The sequence below is a fragment of the Nerophis lumbriciformis genome, linkage group LG35, assembly GCF_033978685.3.
Source record: "Nerophis lumbriciformis linkage group LG35, RoL_Nlum_v2.1, whole genome shotgun sequence".
Taxonomy (NCBI): Eukaryota; Metazoa; Chordata; class Actinopteri; order Syngnathiformes; family Syngnathidae; genus Nerophis; species Nerophis lumbriciformis.
This window is the reverse complement of record NC_084582.2, coordinates 283,066-306,600: the sequence shown is the minus strand read 5'-3', so window position 1 is coordinate 306,600 and position 23,535 is coordinate 283,066. Positions and strand designations below refer to the sequence as shown.

The 23,535-nt window shown below is 43.4% G+C and overlaps 1 protein-coding gene across 5 annotated transcripts in view; it reads right to left on the bottom strand.

Annotated features, from left to right (window-relative positions):
- Positions 1–23,535, bottom strand: part of pola2 (polymerase (DNA directed), alpha 2) — a 29,111-nt gene that overhangs the window by 4,741 nt on the left and 835 nt on the right. Inside the window, exons 2-15 of one of the 5 annotated variants that reach the window (XM_061927845.1) lie at positions 21,646–21,770; positions 21,493–21,578; positions 21,375–21,432; positions 21,152–21,261; positions 17,889–18,088; positions 17,722–17,810; positions 16,370–16,522; positions 16,079–16,141; positions 15,954–16,005; positions 15,774–15,895; positions 15,670–15,708; positions 15,531–15,604; positions 12,019–12,121; positions 11,849–11,955 (exon numbers count right to left, since the gene is read on the bottom strand). In XM_061927845.1, the coding sequence (XP_061783829.1) occupies positions 11,849–11,955; positions 12,019–12,121; positions 15,531–15,604; positions 15,670–15,708; positions 15,774–15,895; positions 15,954–16,005; positions 16,079–16,141; positions 16,370–16,522; positions 17,722–17,810; positions 17,889–18,088; positions 21,152–21,261; positions 21,375–21,432; positions 21,493–21,578; positions 21,646–21,770 (1,381 nt within the window). Of the gene's footprint in view, positions 1–11,848; positions 12,122–15,530; positions 15,605–15,669; positions 15,709–15,773; positions 15,896–15,953; positions 16,006–16,078; positions 16,142–16,369; positions 16,523–17,721; positions 17,811–17,888; positions 18,089–21,151; positions 21,262–21,374; positions 21,433–21,492; positions 21,579–21,645; positions 21,771–23,535 lie in introns of all 5 variants that reach the window. The other 4 variants (XM_061927847.1, XM_061927848.1, XM_061927843.1 and 1 more) reach the window with 4 other exon arrangements.

Sequence of the window (23,535 nt, the reverse complement as noted above, 5' to 3'; positions counted from 1 at the left end):
TATGGACATCTGGTTTATGCACTGATACTACACTCGGTATGGACATCTGGTTTATGCACTGATACTACACTAGGTATGGACATCTGGTTTATGCACTGATACTACACTAGGTATGGACATCTGGTTTATGCACTGATACTACACTCGGTATGGACATCTGGTTTATGCACTGATACTACACTAGGTATGGACATCTGGTTTATGCACTGATACTACACTAGGTATGGACATCTGGTTTATGCACTGATACTACACTAGGTATGGACATCTGGTTTATGCACTGATACTACACTAGGTATGGACATCTGGTTTATGCACTGATACTACACTCGGTATGGACATCTGGTTTATGCACTGATACTACACTAGGTATGGACATCTAGTTTATGCACTGATACTACACTAGGTATGGACATCTGGTTTATGCACTGATACTACACTAGGAATGGACATCTGGTTTATGCACTGATACTACACTCGGTATGGACATCTGGTTTATGCACTGATACTACACTAGGTATGGACATCTGGTTTATGCACTGATACTACACTCGGTATGGACATCTGGTTTATGCACTGATACTACACTAGGTATGGACATCTGGTTTATGCACTGATACTACACTCGGTATGGACATCTGGTTTATGCACTGATACTACACTAGGTATGGACATCTAGTTTATGCACTGATACTACACTAGGTATGGACATCTGGTTTATGCACTGATACTACACTAGGAATGGACATCTGGTTTATGCACTGATACTACACTCGGTATGGACATCTGGTTTATGCACTGATACTACACTAGGTATGGACATCTGGTTTATGCACTGATACTACACTAGGTATGGACATCTGGTTTATGCACTGATACTACACTAGGTATGGACATCTGGTTTATGCACTGATACTACACTCGGTATGGACATCTGGTTTATGCACTGATACTACACTCGGTATGGACATCTGGTTTATGCACTGATACTACACTCGGTATGGACATCTGGTTTATGCACTGATACTACACTCGGTATGGACATCTGGTTTATGCACTGATACTACACTAGGTATGGACATCTGGTTTATGCACTGATACTACACTAGGTATGGACATCTGGTTTATGCACTGATACTACACTAGGTATGGACATCTGGTTTATGCACTGATACTACACTAGGTATGGACATCTGGTTTATGCACTGATACTACACTAGGTATGGACATCTGGTTTATGCACTGATACTACACTAGGTATGGACATCTGGTTTATGCACTGATACTACACTAGGTATGGACATCTGGTTTATGCACTGATACTACACTAGGTATGGACATCTGGTTTATGCACTGATACTACACTCGGTATGGACATCTGGTTTATGCACTGATACTACACTAGGTATGGACATCTGGTTTATGCACTGATACTACACTAGGTATGGACATCTGGTTTATGCACTGATACTACACTCGGTATGGACATCTGGTTTATGCACTGATACTACACTAGGTATGGACATCTGGTTTATGCACTGATACTACACTCGGTATGGACATCTGGTTTATGCACTGATACTACACTAGGTATGGACATCTGGTTTATGCACTGATACTACACTCGGTATGGACATCTGGTTTATGCACTGATACTACACTAGGTATGGACATCTGGTTTATGCACTGATACTACACTAGGTATGGACATCTGGTTTATGCACTGATACTACACTCGGTATGGACATCTGGTTTATGCACTGATACTACACTAGGTATGGACATCTGGTTTATGCACTGATACTACACTCGGTATGGACATCTGGTTTATGCACTGATACTACACTAGGTATGGACATCTAGTTTATGCACTGATACTACACTAGGTATGGACATCTGGTTTATGCACTGATACTACACTAGGAATGGACATCTGGTTTATGCACTGATACTACACTCGGTATGGACATCTGGTTTATGCACTGATACTACACTAGGTATGGACATCTGGTTTATGCACTGATACTACACTCGGTATGGACATCTGGTTTATGCACTGATACTACACTAGGTATGGACATCTGGTTTATGCACTGATACTACACTCGGTATGGACATCTGGTTTATGCACTGATACTACACTAGGTATGGACATCTAGTTTATGCACTGATACTACACTAGGTATGGACATCTGGTTTATGCACTGATACTACACTAGGAATGGACATCTGGTTTATGCACTGATACTACACTCGGTATGGACATCTGGTTTATGCACTGATACTACACTAGGTATGGACATCTGGTTTATGCACTGATACTACACTAGGTATGGACATCTGGTTTATGCACTGATACTACACTAGGTATGGACATCTGGTTTATGCACTGATACTACACTCGGTATGGACATCTGGTTTATGCACTGATACTACACTCGGTATGGACATCTGGTTTATGCACTGATACTACACTCGGTATGGACATCTGGTTTATGCACTGATACTACACTCGGTATGGACATCTGGTTTATGCACTGATACTACACTCGGTATGGACATCTGGTTTATGCACTGATACTACACTAGGTATGGACATCTGGTTTATGCACTGATACTACACTAGGTATGGACATCTGGTTTATGCACTGATACTACACTCGGTATGGACATCTGGTTTATGCACTGATACTACACTCGGTATGGACATCTGGTTTATGCACTGATACTACACTCGGTATGGACATCTGGTTTATGCACTGATACTACACTAGGTATGGACATCTGGTTTATGCACTGATACTACACTAGGTATGGACATCTGGTTTATGCACTGATACTACACTCGGTATGGACATCTGGTTTATGCACTGATACTACACTAGGTATGGACATCTGGTTTATGCACTGATACTACACTCGGTATGGACATCTGGTTTATGCACTGATACTACACTAGGTATGGACATCTAGTTTATGCACTGATACTACACTAGGTATGGACATCTGGTTTATGCACTGATACTACACTAGGTATGGACATCTGGTTTATGCACTGATACTACACTAGGAATGGACATCTGGTTTATGCACTGATACTACACTCGGTATGGACATCTGGTTTATGCACTGATACTACACTAGGTATGGACATCTGGTTTATGCACTGATACTACACTAGGTATGGACATCTGGTTTATGCACTGATACTACACTAGGTATGGACATCTGGTTTATGCACTGATACTACACTCGGTATGGACATCTGGTTTATGCACTGATACTACACTCGGTATGGACATCTGGTTTATGCACTGATACTACACTCGGTATGGACATCTGGTTTATGCACTGATACTACACTCGGTATGGACATCTGGTTTATGCACTGATACTACACTCGGTATGGACATCTGGTTTATGCACTGATACTACACTAGGTATGGACATCTGGTTTATGCACTGATACTACACTAGGTATGGACATCTGGTTTATGCACTGATACTACACTCGGTATGGACATCTGGTTTATGCACTGATACTACACTAGGTATGGACATCTGGTTTATGCACTGATACTACACTAGGTATGGACATCTGGTTTATGCACTGATACTACACTAGGTATGGACATCTGGTTTATGCACTGATACTACACTAGGTATGGACATCTGGTTTATGCACTGATACTACACTCGGTATGGACATCTGGTTTATGCACTGATACTACACTAGGTATGGACATCTAGTTTATGCACTGATACTACACTAGGTATGGACATCTGGTTTATGCACTGATACTACACTAGGAATGGACATCTGGTTTATGCACTGATACTACACTCGGTATGGACATCTGGTTTATGCACTGATACTACACTAGGTATGGACATCTGGTTTATGCACTGATACTACACTCGGTATGGACATCTGGTTTATGCACTGATACTACACTAGGTATGGACATCTGGTTTATGCACTGATACTACACTCGGTATGGACATCTGGTTTATGCACTGATACTACACTAGGTATGGACATCTAGTTTATGCACTGATACTACACTAGGTATGGACATCTGGTTTATGCACTGATACTACACTAGGAATGGACATCTGGTTTATGCACTGATACTACACTCGGTATGGACATCTGGTTTATGCACTGATACTACACTAGGTATGGACATCTGGTTTATGCACTGATACTACACTAGGTATGGACATCTGGTTTATGCACTGATACTACACTAGGTAATGGACATCTGGTTTATGCACTGATACTACACTCGGTATGGACATCTGGTTTATGCACTGATACTACACTCGGTATGGACATCTGGTTTATGCACTGATACTACACTCGGTATGGACATCTGGTTTATGCACTGATACTACACTCGGTATGGACATCTGGTTTATGCACTGATACTACACTCGGTATGGACATCTGGTTTATGCACTGATACTACACTAGGTATGGACATCTGGTTTATGCACTGATACTACACTAGGTATGGACATCTGGTTATGCACTGATACTACACTCGGTATGGACATCTGGTTTATGCACTGATACTACACTCGGTATGGACATCTGGTTTATGCACTGATACTACACTCGGTATGGACATCTGGTTTATGCACTGATACTACACTAGGTATGGACATCTGGTTTATGCACTGATACTACACTAGGTATGGACATCTGGTTTATGCACTGATACTACACTCGGTATGGACATCTGGTTTATGCACTGATACTACACTAGGTATGGACATCTGGTTTATGCACTGATACTACACTCGGTATGGACATCTGGTTTATGCACTGATACTACACTAGGTATGGACATCTAGTTTATGCACTGATACTACACTAGGTATGGACATCTGGTTTATGCACTGATACTACACTAGGTATGGACATCTGGTTTATGCACTGATACTACACTAGGAATGGACATCTGGTTTATGCACTGATACTACACTCGGTATGGACATCTGGTTTATGCACTGATACTACACTAGGTATGGACATCTGGTTTATGCACTGATACTACACTAGGTATGGACATCTGGTTTATGCACTGATACTACACTCGGTATGGACATCTGGTTTATGCACTGATACTACACTCGGAATGGACATCTGGTTTATGCACTGATACTACACTCGGTATGGACATCTGGTTTATGCACTGATACTACACTCGGTATGGACATCTGGTTTATGCACTGATACTACACTAGGTATGGACATCTGGTTTATGCACTGATACTACACTAGGTATGGACATCTGGTTTATGCACTGATACTACACTAGGTATGGACATCTGGTTTATGCACTGATACTACACTAGGTATGGACATCTGGTTTATGCACTGATACTACACTAGGTATGGACATCTGGTTTATGCACTGATACTACACTAGGTATGGACATCTGGTTTATGCACTGATACTACACTAGGTATGGACATCTGGTTTATGCACTGATACTACACTAGGTATGGACATCTGGTTTATGCACTGATACTACACTAGGTATGGACATCTGGTTTATGCACTGATACTACACTCGGTATGGACATCTGGTTTATGCACTGATACTACACTAGGTATGGACATCTGGTTTATGCACTGATACTACACTAGGTATGGACATCTGGTTTATGCACTGATACTACACTCGGTATGGACATCTGGTTTATGCACTGATACTACACTCGGTATGGACATCTGGTTTATGTACTGATACTACACTCGGTATGGACATCTGGTTTATGCACTGATACTACACTCGGTATGGACATCTGGTTTATGCACTGATACTACACTCGGTATGGACATCTGGTTTATGCACTGATACTACACTAGGTATGGACATCTGGTTTATGCACTGATACTACACTAGGTATGGACATCTGGTTTATGCACTGATACTACACTCGGTATGGACATCTGGTTTATGCACTGATACTACACTAGGTATGGACATCTGGTTTATGCACTGATACTACACTCGGTATGGACATCTGGTTTATGCACTGATACTACACTAGGTATGGACATCTGGTTTATGCACTGATACTACACTAGGTATGGACATCTGGTTTATGCACTGATACTACACTAGGTATGGACATCTGGTTTATGCACTGATACTACACTAGGAATGGACATCTGGTTTATGCACTGATACTACACTCGGTATGGACATCTGGTTTATGCACTGATACTACACTAGGTATGGACATCTGGTTTATGCACTGATACTACACTAGGTATGGACATCTGGTTTATGCACTGATACTACACTCGGTATGGACATCTGGTTTATGCACTGATACTACACTCGGTATGGACATCTGGTTTATGCACTGATACTACACTCGGTATGGACATCTGGTTTATGCACTGATACTACACTCGGTATGGACATCTGGTTTATGCACTGATACTACACTCGGTATGGACATCTGGTTTATGCACTGATACTACACTCGGTATGGACATCTGGTTTATGCACTGATACTACACTAGGTATGGACATCTGGTTTATGCACTGATACTACACTCGGTATGGACATCTGGTTTATGCACTGATACTACACTAGGTATGGACATCTGGTTTATGCACTGATACTACACTAGGTATGGACATCTGGTTTATGCACTGATACTACACTAGGTATGGACATCTGGTTTATGCACTGATACTACACTAGGTATGGACATCTGGTTTATGCACTGATACTACACTCGGTATGGACATCTGGTTTATGCACTGATACTACACTAGGTATGGACATCTGGTTTATGCACTGATACTACACTAGGTATGGACATCTGGTTTATGCACTGATACTACACTAGGTATGGACATCTGGTTTATGCACTGATACTACACTAGGTATGGACATCTGGTTTATGCACTGATACTACACTAGGTATGGACATCTGGTTTATGCACTGATACTACACTAGGTATGGACATCTGGTTTATGCACTGATACTACACTCGGTATGGACATCTGGTTTATGCACTGATACTACACTCGGTATGGACATCTGGTTTATGCACTGATACTACACTAGGTATGGACATCTGGTTTATGCACTGATACTACACTAGGTATGGACATCTGGTTTATGCACTGATACTACACTCGGTATGGACATCTGGTTTATGCACTGATACTACACTCGGTATGGACATCTGGTTTATGCACTGATACTACACTCGGTATGGACATTTGGTTTATGCACTGATACTACACTCGGTATGGACATCTGGTTTATGCACTGATACTACACTCGGTATGGACATCTGGTTTATGCACTGATACTACACTAGGTATGGACATCTGGTTTATGCACTGATACTACACTAGGTATGGACATCTGGTTTATGCACTGATACTACACTAGGTATGGACATCTGGTTTATGCACTGATACTACACTCGGTATGGACATCTGGTTTATGCACTGATACTACACTAGGTATGGACATCTGGTTTATGCACTGATACTACACTAGGTATGGACATCTGGTTTATGCACTGATACTACACTAGGTATGGACATCTGGTTTATGCACTGATACTACACTCGGTATGGACATCTGGTTTATGCACTGATACTACACTCGGTATGGACATCTGGTTTATGCACTGATACTACACTCGGTATGGACATCTGGTTTATGCACTGATACTACACTCGGTATGGACATCTGGTTTATGCACTGATACTACACTAGGTATGGACATCTGGTTTATGCACTGATACTACACTAGGTATGGACATCTGGTTTATGCACTGATACTACACTAGGTATGGACATCTGGTTTATGCACTGATACTACACTAGGTATGGACATCTGGTTTATGCACTGATACTACACTAGGTATGGACATCTGGTTTATGCACTGATACTACACTAGGTATGGACATCTGGTTTATGCACTGATACTACACTAGGTATGGACATCTGGTTTATGCACTGATACTACACTAGGTATGGACATCTGGTTTATGCACTGATACTACACTAGGTATGGACATCTGGTTTATGCACTGATACTACACTCGGTATGGACATCTGGTTTATGCACTGATACTACACTAGGTATGGACATCTGGTTTATGCACTGATACTACACTAGGTATGGACATCTGGTTTATGCACTGATACTACACTCGGTATGGACATCTGGTTTATGCACTGATACTACACTCGGTATGGACATCTGGTTTATGCACTGATACTACACTCGGTATGGACATCTGGTTTATGCACTGATACTACACTAGGTATGGACATCTGGTTTATGCACTGATACTACACTAGGTATGGACATCTGGTTTATGCACTGATACTACACTCGGTATGGACATCTGGTTTATGCACTGATACTACACTAGGTATGGACATCTGGTTTATGCACTGATACTACACTAGGTATGGACATCTGGTTTATGCACTGATACTACACTAGGTATGGACATCTGGTTTATGCACTGATACTACACTCGGTATGGACATCTGGTTTATGCACTGATACTACACTAGGTATGGACATCTGGTTTATGCACTGATACTACACTAGGTATGGACATCTGGTTTATGCACTGATACTACACTAGGTATGGACATCTGGTTTATGCACTGATACTACACTAGGTATGGACATCTGGTTTATGCACTGATACTACACTAGGTATGGACATCTAGTTTATGCACTGATACTACACTAGGTATGGACATCTGGTTTATGCACTGATACTACACTCGGTATGGACATCTGGTTTATGCACTGATACTACACTCGGTATGGACATCTGGTTTATGCACTGATACTACACTCGGTATGGACATCTGGTTTATGCACTGATACTACACTAGGTATGGACATCTGGTTTATGCACTGATACTACACTCGGTATGGACATCTGGTTTATGCACTGATACTACACTCGGTATGGACATCTGGTTTATGCACTGATACTACACTAGGTATGGACATCTGGTTTATGCACTGATACTACACTCGGTATGGACATCTGGTTTATGCACTGATACTACACTCGGTATGGACATCTGGTTTATGCACTGATACTACACTAGGTATGGACATCTGGTTTATGCACTGATACTACACTCGGTATGGACATCTGGTTTATGCACTGATACTACACTAGGTATGGACATCTGGTTTATGCACTGATACTACACTCGGTATGGACATCTGGTTTATGCACTGATACTACACTCGGTATGGACATCTGGTTTATGCACTGATACTACACTAGGTATGGACATCTGGTTTATGCACTGATACTACACTAGGTATGGACATCTGGTTTATGCACTGATACTACACTCGGTATGGACATCTGGATCCATCACTGTCCATTTAAAGGAGACTCAGATCTACGTGATTCACTCGGATCACATCATGCAAATCAATTTCATCAGATAACCTCACACAAAAGTGATATCATAGTCTGTGGTCCTCAGAGGCAAAGAGAAACCATTATTAGTCACCTTCAGACCTTCTCTCTGAAACCTAATAGTCAGGTTAGAAATGTACAGCTGCGATGAGGTGGCGACTTGTCCAGGGTGTACCCCGCCTTCCGCCCGATTGTAGCTGAGATAGGCTCCAGAGCCCCCCGCCACCCCGAAGGGAATAAGCGGTAGAACATGGATGGAAATCTACAGGTCATAATGGACTCAGACTTGAATTTTAATGGCCAGATGAAGTTAATAACCTCAGCAGATGTTTACCACCTGAAAACATCTGCAGTGCATCTGGAAAGCTGCTGCTCGAGTCCTGACTAGAACCCGGAAATATGACCACATTAGTCCAGCGCTTAGGTCACTGTTGCTCAGAGAATAGACTTTAAAACTTGTGTACAAGTCTTTTCATGTTAGAGACGTGTGAACCCTCTTGGTCTCCTGCTGGTGTGCAGAGTCAGGACCAAACATTGTCTACAAGTCTTTTCTTGTTAGAGACGTGTGAACCCTCTTGGTCTCCTGCTGGTGTGCAGAGTCAGGACCAAACATTGTCTACAAGTCTTTTCTTGTTAGAGACGTGTGAACCCTCTTGGTCTCCTGCTGGTGTCCAGAGTCAGGACCAAACACGCTGAGGCTGCGTTTCACTTTTCTGCTCCTTTAATCTGGAATAGTCTTCCAAAAGATGTGAAAGGCCTCAAAGTAGAAAACACTTTTATTTTCATCCATCCATTTTCTACCGCTTGTCCCGTTTGGAGTCGCAAGGGGTGCTGAAGCCTATCCCAGCTGCATTCGGGCGGAAGGCGGGGTACACCCTGGACAAGGAAGGCGGAGTGCACTCTGGACAAGGGAGGCGGGGTACACCCTGGACAAGGAAGGCGGAGTGCACCCTGGACAAGGGAGGCGGGGTACATCCTGGACAAGGGAGGCGGGGTACACCCTGGACAAGGAAGGCGGGGTACATCCTGGACAAGGGAGGCGGGGTACACCCTGGACAAGGAAGGCGGGGTACACCCTGGACAAGGAAGGCGGGGTACACCCTGGACAAGGAAGGCGGGGTACATCCTGGACAAGGGAGGCGGCGTACACCCTGGACAAGGAAGGCGGGGTACATCCTGGACAAGGGAGGCGGGGTACACCCTGGACAAGGGAGGCGGGGTACATCCTGGACAAGGAAGGCGGGGTACATCCTGGACAAGGAAGGCGGTGTACACCCTGGACAAGGGAGGCGGAGTGCACCCTGAACAAGGGAGGCGGGGAACACCCTGGACAAGTCACCACCTCATCACAGGGCCAACACAAGATTCACACACTATTTAATTGTGCATTTGTAAAACTGAAAGTATTTTATCTACATTATTTGATGATTATGATTATAATTAATGTTTTTAAACTTGAAATATAATTATTTAATTGTTGCCTTCTTGTCATTTTCTGTAAAGCACTTTCAACTGCCTTGTGTAGGAATGGTGCTCTAGTGTAGGAATGGTGCTCTAGTGTAGGAATAGTGCTCTTGTGTAGGAATGGTGCTCTTGTGTAGGAATAGTGCTCTAGTGTAGGAATAGTGCTCTTGTGTAGGAATAGTGCTCTAGTGTAGGAATAGTGCTCTTGTGTAGGAATAGTGCTCTAGTGTAGGAATAGTGCTCTTGTGTAGGAATGGTGCTCTTGTGTAGGAATAGTGCTCTAGTGTAGGAATAGCGCTCTTCTGTAGGAATAGTGCTCTAGTGGGACGGCGTGGCGCAGTGGAAGAATGGCCGTGCACGGCCCGAGGGTCCCTGGTTCAATCCCCACCTAGTACCAACCTCGTCATGTCCGTTGTGTCCTGAGCAAGACACTTCACCCTTGCTCCTGATGGGTGCTGGTTAGCGCCTTGCATGGCAGCTCCCTCCATCAGTGTGTGAATGTGTGTGTGAATGGGTAAATGTGGAAGTAGTGTCAAAGCGCTTTGAGTACCTTGAAGGTAGAAAAGCGCTATACAAGTACAACCCATTTATCATTATTTAATTTAGTGTAGGAATAGTGCTCTTGTGTAGGAATAGTGCTCTTGAAATGAACTTGCTTTGCCTCTAGCTTCTTCTAAGTTCCTGCTCAGTGTGGTCATCAGCTGCTCAGCTGAAAAGAGGCAAATATCTCTACTGCTAATAGTGACACATTTCATTGTTAAAGCTGTTCTCTTAGACCAGCGTCCATTTAGTTGCAGTCATGTTTTGTGGAAGAAAATGGAATAAAAACAAAGCGGTGACATACAGTATAGCAGCTTTAAAGTGGCCATGGATCATTATCATCAGCCAACTTGTAACCTAAACAAGTGCAGAGTCCTCACCAGCTGATCTCCTCAGACCCCATGTGGAACAGGATGTCAGTGGAGGTCACACCAAAGGTCACGTTGTCAATGAGTAAGGTGCAGGGGTCTGGCACCAAGGTCACGCGCTGTGTGGGTTCAAGCATGTTAAGGTCATAAGCTGAGAGTTCTTCCACAGAAGTGTGTCTTACTGGGTTCTTGCTGAGGCTGGCGAGGGTGAAGGGAGGCTGTGGGTAGATGTAGTGATGGTGGACGTCTCTCTGGGAAGGAACAAAGACCAGGCCACAGCCAACCCTGCAAGAGCATCAACAACTCCTTTACAATCACTCCCTTAGTTTGACTTCTAGCACAAAAATACCCTCTGAAAAGATCCTATATCAGTCCTATTTACAAAAACAATCGTAATTATTTGAAGTTTGAAATAGGAAATGTTGCCACTTGCTGGCTGTGAGAACAAATCAAGTAGCAAAGGCTGTCATTGCATTACCGTATTTTCCGCACTATTAGCCGCACCTAAAAACCACAAATTTACTCAAAAGCTGACAGTGCGGCTTTTAACCCGGTGCGCTTTATATATGGATTAATATTAAGATTCATTTTCATAAAGTTTCGGTCTCGCAACTACGGTAAACAGCCGCCATCTTTTTTCCCCGTAGAAGAGGAAGTGCTTCTTCTTCTACGCAAGCAACCGCCAAGGTAAGCACCCGCCCCCATAGAACAGGAAGCGCTTCTTCTTCTACTGTAAGCAACCACCCGCCCGCGTAGAAGAAGAAAAAGCGCGCGGATATTACCGTACGTTTCATTTCCTTTGTGTGTTTACATCTGTAAAGACCACAAAATGGCTCCTACTAAGCGACAGGGATCCGGTTCATGAAAAGACGCAATCTCTCCATCCGCACACGGATTACTATTTCACAGCAACTGCCTAAAGACTTTCAAGAAAAGCTGGCTACTTTCCGTGCATATTGTAAAAACAAGATAGCTGAAAAAAAGATCCGGCCAGAGAACATTATCAACATGGACGAGGTTCCACTGACTTTTGATATTCCTGTGAACCGCACTGTGGATACAACGGGAGCACGTACGGTGAATATTCGCACCACAGGGAATGAGAAGTCATCCTTCACTGTGGTTCTAGCTTGCCATGCTAATGGCCAGAAACTTCCGCCCATGGTGATATTCAAAAGGAAGACCTTGCCAAAAGAGACCTTTCCAGCCGGCGTCATCATAAAAGCTAACTCGAAGGGATGGATGGATGAAGAAAAGATGAGCGAGTGGTTAAGGTAAATTTACGCGAAGAGGCCGGGTGGCTTTTTTCACGCAGCTCCGTCCATGTTGATATACGACTCCATGCGCGCCCACATTACGCTGGTTTTAATATATTATTAAAGTTTGACTGACCTATTTGACTGTTTTTTTGACATTCCTTTAGCGCAGTTAGATGCGGCTTACAACACGGGGCGGCTTATAGGTGGACAAAGTTTTGAAATATGCCGTTCATTGAAGGCGCGGCTTATAACCCAGGGCGCCTTATGGTGCGGAAAATACGGTACTTTATTTGTCACTAACTTACCATTCTTTGCAAGCGTGTCTCATTTGGCAAACAATGACATATGTTGGGTAGCGAACACAACATTTCAAAATGGAAATTCTAGCGCCCCCTTGAAAATGTGAAAAAATGAGCCCCAGCCGCCAGATTCACTTATTGTCACAACATGATGACATCTGTCTTTTACCTGACACCTGACACGTTAGCTACCTCTCGTTCTTTATTATATCTACTTTCTGCTGGATCTACTCTCTATTTTATGCTGTAGCTGTTACATATTGTACATGCTCATTGGTATATATTGTATGTATTATATAAAATCATATACTGTAAATATCATATGTCAATATTACATACATGTTATATTTTATATTGCTACTATGGTACATTTTTAGTCTACTTTATACCTGCATTATCCTTTCCATCCTTTGTAAGTGAGCTACAGTGTGGAACAATTTCCCTTGTGGATCAATAAAGTTTGTCTGAGTCTAAAATGGCTGGAGACGCACCTAAAAGTCTCAAAAAGCCATATTTGAAAACAAACAGGAAGTCAGCCATTTTTGAGGCAAAAACAGGGATCATCCTTTAAAGTTAAAGTTAGAGTAGCAATAATAGTCACACACACACTAGGTGTGGCAAAATTATTCTCTGCATTTGACCCATCACCCTTGATCACCCCCTGGGAGGTGAGGGGAGCAGTGAGCAGCAGCGGTGGCTGCGCCCGGGAATCATTTTGGTGATTTAACCCCCAATTCCAAGCGTTGATGCTGAGTGCCAAGCAGGGAGGTAATGGCTCCCATTTTTATAGTCTTTGGTATGACTCGATCGGGGTTTGAACTCACAACCTACCCATCTCGGGGCGGACACTCGAACCACAACACAGTGTTTTTCAACCTTTTTGGAGCCAAGGCACATTTTTGTCATTGAAAAAATACGGAGGCACACCACCAGCAGAAACGTTAAAAAATTAAACTCCACCAGGTTGTCTTTTTTTTTTTAGTTTGTTGTTTTCCTGTGTGTAGTGCTTTAGTTCCTGTCTTGCGCTGTTATTTTGGTGGCCCTTCCTGTTCTGTTGGTGTTTTCCTATAGCAGCTTCACGTCTTCCTTGGAGTGCTATTGCCTGACCTGCTTTGTTTTGGCAATCAAGACTATTTCCGTTGTGTGGACGCTATCCTTCTTTGTGGGGACATTGTTGACTTACAACTGTAAGTCTTTGCTGTCGTCCAGCATTCTGTATTTGTTTACTTTGTAGCCAGTTCAGTTTTACTTGCGTTTTGCATAGCCATCCCTATGCTTCAGTGCCTTTTCCTAGCGGGACTTGCCTTTTGTTCATTTTTGTTTTAAGCATGACGTACCTTTTTGCCTGCATGCTGTCTCCCGCTGTGCTCTGCATAGTGGGATCACGACAAACCATCCTTGACACGTTCTGACTTCTACAAAGCAATGAACTACCTGCTGCCACCTGCTGGTTACCCTGCCAAGCTCTATACAGCACATACTCTAAACAACGGCACATTATTTGCAGATTAGAATTATTGATTTGCAAAAAATATTTTTTGGACCAATTAGGTGAAGTTGCATCATTTCCCACGGCACACCAGACTATCTCACGGCAACAAACTCCTCCTGGGAACTTTGAGCCAATGAGTTGTGGTTAAAATGACAGATGGGCGCTGATAAATTGTGAAATAATTTTTCCCACGCTATATTCAGGCTGTGGGCGTGATGCCAATCTTGGATCTGATGGTTCGCCACTAAACTTTCAACATTTATAACTGGGCTCCACAAACTGAGATCAGAGTTGGTACAAATACAATCACAGCCTGAAGTGTTGGATCGGTCAGCACTTGTTGATATTCTTTCTTAGTGGGCGGAGCCTGGCGGCAAACACCAACCATCATTACTGCATGTGTCCCTTCCAAACTGATACTGTGCTTTTAAGTCGGGGTCTGCTCATGATTACACGTTGATATCCACACCAATGTCGCCTCCTTGTGGTGGAAAGCTATAACGTCATAACTTTCTCCCACATGCTCCGATCTTCCCGAAATGTTTCATGGTGGATGGAGTGCGTCATGTGTGTTATTGTGCTTACATGTTTGTATCTATTTTTGAAAAGGGTATATTTGGTTTAGTTTGGAATGTAAAACATACGCTTTTGTGCCTTCCACGATGCTCTCGATGCATCTTGAGAAGATGGCGTCATAGGTCTCTGTCACCTGGGACTTCTGTTTGGGGTTCAAGAGAAGATGGTTACTTGCAGAGAAGCTTGGGATTTGAGTTTGGAACTGACCTCAACTTGCTGGTGTTTGGAGTCAACAAAAGGACCCAGCTACAGAAAAGGAAAGAGCGCATTATGTCAAAGACTTGTAGCTGGACGACTGTGAGAGAACTAACCAGGATGCAGACGTCAGGACGATCCCTGGCAATGACATGGATGAGGTCCAGCAGAGGGTCAAAGGTCAGGCTGTCAGAAGGACTGTAAGGTCCACAGGCCACCAGCACATTGAGCGCCTCTGCTGGTACAGAAAGTAAAACAGACAATGTCTAGTTCAAATTGCAGAATTCCTTCTTTACCTTCGTCCGTCTCTTCTTTGACGTCTGACGTGAAGAAGGGAGGTGGGATTCCCTGGAGAAATGAAAACCCGCCATGATCAGGTCTGATGTGGAACAATGAGGTTTATTCTAAACGGAGTGCTGACCTCATAGATTTTAGAAACGACCAGTTTTTCTCCTGTTGTGTTCAATCCCTCCATCGCCACCACCTGGAGGAGAGAGGTTAGTGCTGGCATATTTCATAGTATTAGTCTCCATCTCTTCCACAAGCAAGGTTGTGAGAGCTCTCGGTCGGATGCTGGCAGAGTTTCCAGACCAGCTTCCTTGGCATACTCAGTTCCTCTGGGTGGTCCATAGAACCTGCTGCGCACACACTCAGCGCACAGGCAAAGGAGAAACCACCGCTGGAGCATTTAAAAGACGCCATAGCGACTCACTTGGCCAGGAAACAGGGAGTACTCTTGGAGCTCTGACAAGTCCAGGCGTACTTGCTGAGCACCTTGCTCTGGTCCCGCTTCCAACACAACCGACTGAGCATTCAGTCTCCCATTACTGTCACAGCACACCTGGCCCACAACACACACAGAGTCCTGCCAAAAACACAAATATTTACATTTGAAATGTCATTCACCAGCTCAGCATATTACTGTGCTAGAGAAATATCAAACAGCAGCCTTTACAAGCATGAGAATGTTCAAGTGTTACAGTATTTGTTGGTGCAAATGTCTTCCCAATTAAGTGTGAAAGGAGTCTTATTAAGATTTGTTTTCTAAATGTTAAAGACTTCCTTGTGGTCTACATAACATGTCATGGTGCTTCTTTGCTCAAAATAGATCTTCAAGTCACTTTCTGGCTGTGAAGACTGGGTGGTTTTATTTATGTGGCTCAGACCTCCTCCAGGGCAAGCCCCCGTCCACTTCATCTGCACCCCGTCAGCCATGTTGTGGCTTTTAGCACTTCTATATGGAGTCTCCTGACAGACCTATATGCTACTTTGTATTAGAAATGGCCACAGTGGAGGATGCATGTGCATGTACGAGCCAGTCTGCCCCGCAACAAGAGAATGGAGAAAAATAAGGGACTTATTGAGTACAACTGGAAAAAAATGGCGGCCTCGCGCAAAGCTCTACGGATAAACCTCAACCATATATGGTGATCTACACTGACGAAACTCAGGCAACATATGTCAGTAAAGTCTCAAATTCCAAAAAATATCTTCTTTGAATTCAAAGTTTTGGAAAGTCATGGGGATGATAAATACACAATGCATTTGCCATTGTTAAATACTACATATTAGATTGAAAGTGAAACCACAGGTAGTGTGAGGTTCTATATTGGATTGAAAGTGAAACCACAGGTCGAGTGAGGTACTATATTAGATTGAAAGTGAAACCACAGGTAGTGTGAGGTTCTATATTGGATTGAAAGTGAAACCACAGATAGTGTGAGGTTCTATATTAGATTGAAAGTGAAACCACAGGTCGAGTGAGGTTCTATATTAGATTGAAAGTGAAACCACAGGTAGTGTGAGGTTCTATATTAGATTGAAAGTGAAACCACAGGTAGTGTGAGGTTCTATATTAGATTGAAAGTGAAACCACAGGTAGTGTGAGGTTCTATATTAGATTGAAAGTGAAACCACAGGTCGAGTGAGGTACTATATTAGATTGAAAGTGAAACCACAGGTAGTGTGAGGTTCTATATTGGATTGAAAGTGAAACCACAGGTAGTGTGAGGTTCTATATTAGATTGAAAGTGAAACCACAGGAAGTGTGAGGTTCTGCTGCACCTGTGCTGGCAGTGACACAGGAGAGAACTCTTCAATGCTGAAGTGAGATCGCAGTTCTTCTCCCAGCTCCTCTATCTTCTCCGTCAACACTGCAGAAGAAGAACATAAATATATGGACGCTGTGTGTGTGTGTGTGTGTGTGTGTGTGTGTTAGCCTCTCCTCTCACCGTTGCGTACATCACGCAGTCTCTGGAACATGTACTTGTAGCTGCAGTGCAGGGAGTCTTCTGGTCCTTCCAGCACATGCAGCTGAATGTTAGCACCAGCAGACTTCCTGCCTGCCCAGCGAGTGCCCTGCACCGCCCCGAAGGACACCACCACCTCTCCCTTGCCTCCACGCTGGCTGTACTTCTGGGAGGGAGTGCTGCTGCAGGGGCAAGAAATTGTTTGTCACACTTTGGGTTGTCACCATAGCTACAGTAATTACACTTAGGCTTGTCACCATAGCTACAGTAATTACACTTAGGCTTGTCACCATAGCTACAGTAATTACACTTAGGCTTGTCAAGGAGCTCATCAAGTAGTTCATCAAGTAGTTCATCAAGTAGTTCAAGTAGTTCATCAAGTAGTTCATCAAGTAGCTCATCAAGTAGCTCATCAAGTAGCTCAAGTAGTTCATCAAGTAGTTCATCAAGTAGCTCATCAAGTAGCTCATCAAGTAGTTTATCAAGTAGTTCATCAAGTAGTTCATCAAGTAGCTCATCAAGTAGTTCATCAAGTAGCTTATCAAGTAGTTCATCAAGTAGTTCATCAAGTAGTTCATCAAGTAGTTCAAGTAGCCTATTGTCTACTCTAAAAGGTTAGCAACATAACTCCTACACTTATTAGAGTTTTGAAAAGAAACAATTCCTTTAATATAATACCAAGTGGAACACACTATTTTGTTAGCGCCATCAGATTGGATGTGGCACTATTATTGTGAAGGGGGAATGTGTGCTGTGCTGTTCTGTTCTCAACTTGAGGAGTAAAGAGGTGACTCAAAAAGAGAGAGCGCCTCTCAAGTTGCTGCCTTGTTTGTAGATGGATGTAACCTTGATGATGTCGTTCACAACAACACAAGCAGATGAGACGTGTTGTCATTTTTATCTTCGTAGTTTAGTCGCTGTTTCAAGTGGCCGTCTGGAAATGGTTTAGTTCAGGACAGGGCAGCTGAGTGCTACCAGACATTATTTTCCCAAACAAATGTTCCATCCATCCATCCATCCATCTTCAACCGCTTATCTGGAATGGGGTCGCGGGGACAACAGCTCCAGCAGAGACGCCCAGACTTCCCTCTCCATAGCAACATTAGCAACTTCCGCCTGGGGGATCTCGAAACGTTCCCAGGCCAGAGAGGAGATGTAATTCCCCCTATCTGGTCCTTGGTCTCCTCCCAGTGGGACGTGCAAGGAGGACCTCCCTCGGGAGACGCTGGTGAGGCATCCGCACGAGATGCCCCAACCACCTAAGCTGGCTCCTTTCCAAGCGGAGGAGCAGCGGCTCTACTCTGAGTCTCTCTCGGGTGACTGAACTTCTCACCCTATCTCTAAGGGAGATGCCAGCCACCCTTCTGAGGACACTCTTGTATCTGCAATCTTATTCTTTTGGTCATGACCCACACTTCATGCCCATAGGTGAGAGTAGATAGATAGCTTGGTAGACCGAGAGCTTTGCCTTCTGGCTCAGCTCTCGTTTGGTCACAACAGTGCAGCAGAGAGACTGCAATACTGCCCCAGCTGCTCCGATTCTCCGGCTGATTTCCTTCTCCATCTTTCCTTCACTCGTGAACAAGACCCCGAGATACTTAAACTCCGTTCTCTACCTGGACTGTACAAATCATCGGTTTCCTGCTGAAAACCATGGCCTCAGATTTGGAGATGCTGATCCTCATTCCAGCCGTTGAACACTCGGCTGTGAACGGATCCAGTGAGAGCTGAAGGTCACGAACCCAAGGTGCCATCAGGACCACATCATCTGCAAACCTTTAGCCCCCCGAGACGTACACTCTCTCCGCTATGGTCACTACTCTGCCTAGAAATCCTGTCCATGAAAATCACAAACAGGATAGGTGACAGAGAGCAGTCCTGGCGGGGAGACCACCCCCAATTGAAACGGATCCGACCTACATCCAAGCACCTGGACACAACTCTTGCTTTGGTTGTACAGAGATTGGATGGCCCTCAGCAGGGTGCCCCTCACCCCGTACTTCCTCAGCACCTCCCACAGGATCTCCTGGTCATACGCATTCTCCAAATCCACAAAGCACATGTAGACCGGATAGGCATACTCCCAGGCCCTCTCCAGGATTCTCGAAAGAGTAAAGAGCTGGTCAGTTGTTCCACGAGCAGGGCGTAATCCACATTGCTCCTCTTGAATCTGAGGTTCGACTATCGGCCGGACCCTCCTTTCCAGTACCTTGGCGTAGACTTTCCCAGGGAGGCTGAGTAGTGTGATACCCCTGTAATTAGCACACACCCTCTGGTCCCCCTTTTTGAATAGGGGAACCACAACCCCAGTCTGCCACTCCCTCGGCACTGTGCCAGACTTCCACGCAATGTTGAAAAGGCGTATCAACCAAGACAGCCCCTCAACACCCAGAGCCTTCAGCATTTCTGGACAGATCTCGTCAACCCGTTAACCCCCGGAGCTTTGCCACTGTGGAGTTGTCCAACTACCTCAGTGACTTCACTCCGAGAGATCGACGTCGGATCCCCCATCATCCTCAGGTTCCTCTCCTGTCAGGGAGGGTGTGTAACCCTAACCCTTCACAGAACGAGACGGAGCCGGCCATTTTGGATCCCGTATTCGCCCAACTTTTTAATTCGGACACCGAAGGAGAAGAATTCGAGGGATTTATGAATGAAGAATAACTTCAGAAAGTGAGCGTTATGTTTATTTTGTGTGTTGTGACATTAACGTTCGAGCAACATTATGTTGCTATTGCTCTGCACTATTTTGAATTTTACTATGTTTGTGATTGCACATTTGCGTACATTTTGGGAGTGAACAGAGTTGTTAGAACGCTGGTTTTTAATATATTATTAAAGTTTGACTGACCTATCTGACTGTTTTTTTGACATTCCTTTAGCGCAGTTAGATGCGGCTTATAACACGGGGCGGCTTATAGGTGGACAAAGTTTTGAAATATGCCGTTCATTGAAGGCGCGGCTTATAACCCAGGGCGCCTTATGGTGCGGAAAATACGGTAAAAAAAGATGAGATTAAAGAAAGTGCTGTTTCATACCACCAACTTCATCACTATTAATGTGCTTTGTTGACTGTCAACAGTAATACTTTAGTATTGCAAATATGTAGAATATCCAATGTGTTGACCATTTTCAAGCACTTTCGGGAATTTAAAGTGGCTTAAATTGGCGCTGCTTGTGTAACTTTGTTGCAAACTGGACCTTTATGCAAAATGCGCTTTGATAATGAAACATGTTTGTGGTACCTTGGAGAGAAGCAAGAAGGAGACAAGAGGACGCCTGGACTGCTCAACAAAGCTGAGCTCCTCTTTGAGTGAGGATTTTCTGGAGTGGTTAGTGCACGTTTTTGGGAGCCCTGCACACGCACAAACACAAACACACACACACACACACACACACAGGAAGGGAAACAAAACAGTTGTGATTAGGACAGCTAATAGTCCCAGGGTCATTGTGATGACAACATACCTTTGCAGGAGTAGAGTAGCAGTCAAGTAGATCATCCTCCTCTTCTTCTGCTTTTATTCTGACAGGACAACAGAGTGTGAGATGCAACATTGAAAAAGCAGTGTTTGATGGTTCTTACATGTCATGTATTGTGTGGATGTCTCGGGGTCTGTTTGGCTCTTCCCTCTTGAAGCTCTGCTTGGATGCAGTCCTCTTGTTTAACACCTGCCCAGACAAGAAGATGATTGACCATTGACCATGCTGGATGACAGCAGCTCAGGGTTGCCATTACATCGTGTTCAAATTGATCCAGGGAGTCCACGGAGAGCACCAGCCCATTCTTGGTGGTGCTGTAGGCAACCCACTCCAACACCCACTGGTCTGCTGGCATCCTGTTGCACACACACTGCGCCACCACTGAGGAGACACCATAAACAACACATTGCAAGGTAAACACCACACAATACTTACTGTTGCACACACACTGCGCCACCACTGAGGAGACACATTAAGCCAGTGTTTTTCCACCTTTTTTATACCAAGGCACATTTTTTTATTGACAAAATCCTGAGGCACACCACCAGCAGAAATCAATAAAAAATTAAACTCAGCGGATATTGACGATGAAAAGTTGTGGTCGCAATTGTTGGATATGACTTTAAACCATAACTGCATGACTTTAGGTCAAAGTAGGTGTACTGTATCAATATAGGTCTTGTCTCAAAGTAGGTGTACTGTATAAATATAGGTCTTGTCTCAAAGTAGATGCACTGTATCAATATAGGTCTTGTCTCAAAGTAGGTGTACTGTATCAATATAGGTCTTGTCTCAAAGTAGGTGTACTGTATCAATATAGGTCTTGTCTCAAAGTAGGTGTACTGTATCAATATAGGTCTTGTCTCAAAGTAGGTGTACTGTATCAATATAGGTCTTGTCTCAAAGTAGATGTACTGTGTCAATATAGGTCTTGTCTCAAAGTAGGTGTACTGTATCAATATAGGTCTTGTCTCAAAGTAGATGTACTGTATCAATATAGGTCTTGTCTCAAAGTAGGTGTACTGTATCAATATAGGTCTTGTCTCAAAGTAGGTGTACTGTATCACTATAGGTCTTGTCTCAAAGTAGATGTACTGTATCAATATAGGTCTTGTCTCAAAGTAGATGTACTGTATCAATATAGGTCTTGTCTCAAAGTAGGTGTACTGTATCACTATAGGTCTTGTCTCAAAGTAGGTGTACTGTATCAATATAGGTCTTGTCTCAAAGTAGGTGTACTGTATCAATATAGGTCTTGTCTCAAAGTAGGTGTACTGTATCAATATAGGTCTTGTCTCAAAGTAGATGTACTGTGTCAATATAGGTCTTGTCTCAAAGTAGGTGTACTGTATCAATATAGGTCTTGTCTCAAAGTAGATGTACTGTATCAATATAGGTCTTGTCTCAAAGTAGGTGTACTGTATCAATATAGGTCTTGTCTCAAAGTAGGTGTACTGTATCACTATAGGTCTTGTCTCAAAGTAGATGTACTGTATCAATATAGGTCTTGTCTCAAAGTAGATGTACTGTATCAATATAGGTCTTGTCTCAAAGTAGGTGTACTGTATCACTATAGGTCTTGTCTCAAAGTAGGTGTACTGTATCAATATAGGTCTTGTCTCAAAGTAGGTGTACTGTATCAATATAGGTCTTGTCTCAAAGTAGATGTACTGTATCAATATAGGTCTTGTCTCAAAGTAGATGCACTGTATCAATATAGGTCTTGTCTCAAAGTAGATGTACTGTATCAATATAGGTCTTGTCTCAAAGTAGATGTACTGTATCAATATAGGTCTTGTCTCAAAGTAGGTGTACTGTATCAATATAGGTCTTGTCTCAAAGTAGGTGTACTGTATCAATATAGGTCTTGTCTCAAAGTAGGTGTACTGTATCAATATAGGTCTTGTCTCAAAGTAGATGTACTGTATCAATATAGGTCTTGTCTATAAGTAGATGTACTGTATCAATATAGGTCTTGTCTCAAAGTAGATGTACTGTCACAACATGTCACATCACTCCCTGACTTATTTGCTGTTTTCCCGTGTGTAGTGTTTTACTTCTTGTCTTGCGCTCCTATTTTGGTGGCATTTTCTTTTCTTTTTTTTGTATTTTCCTGTAGCAGTTTCATGTCTTCCTTTGAGCGATA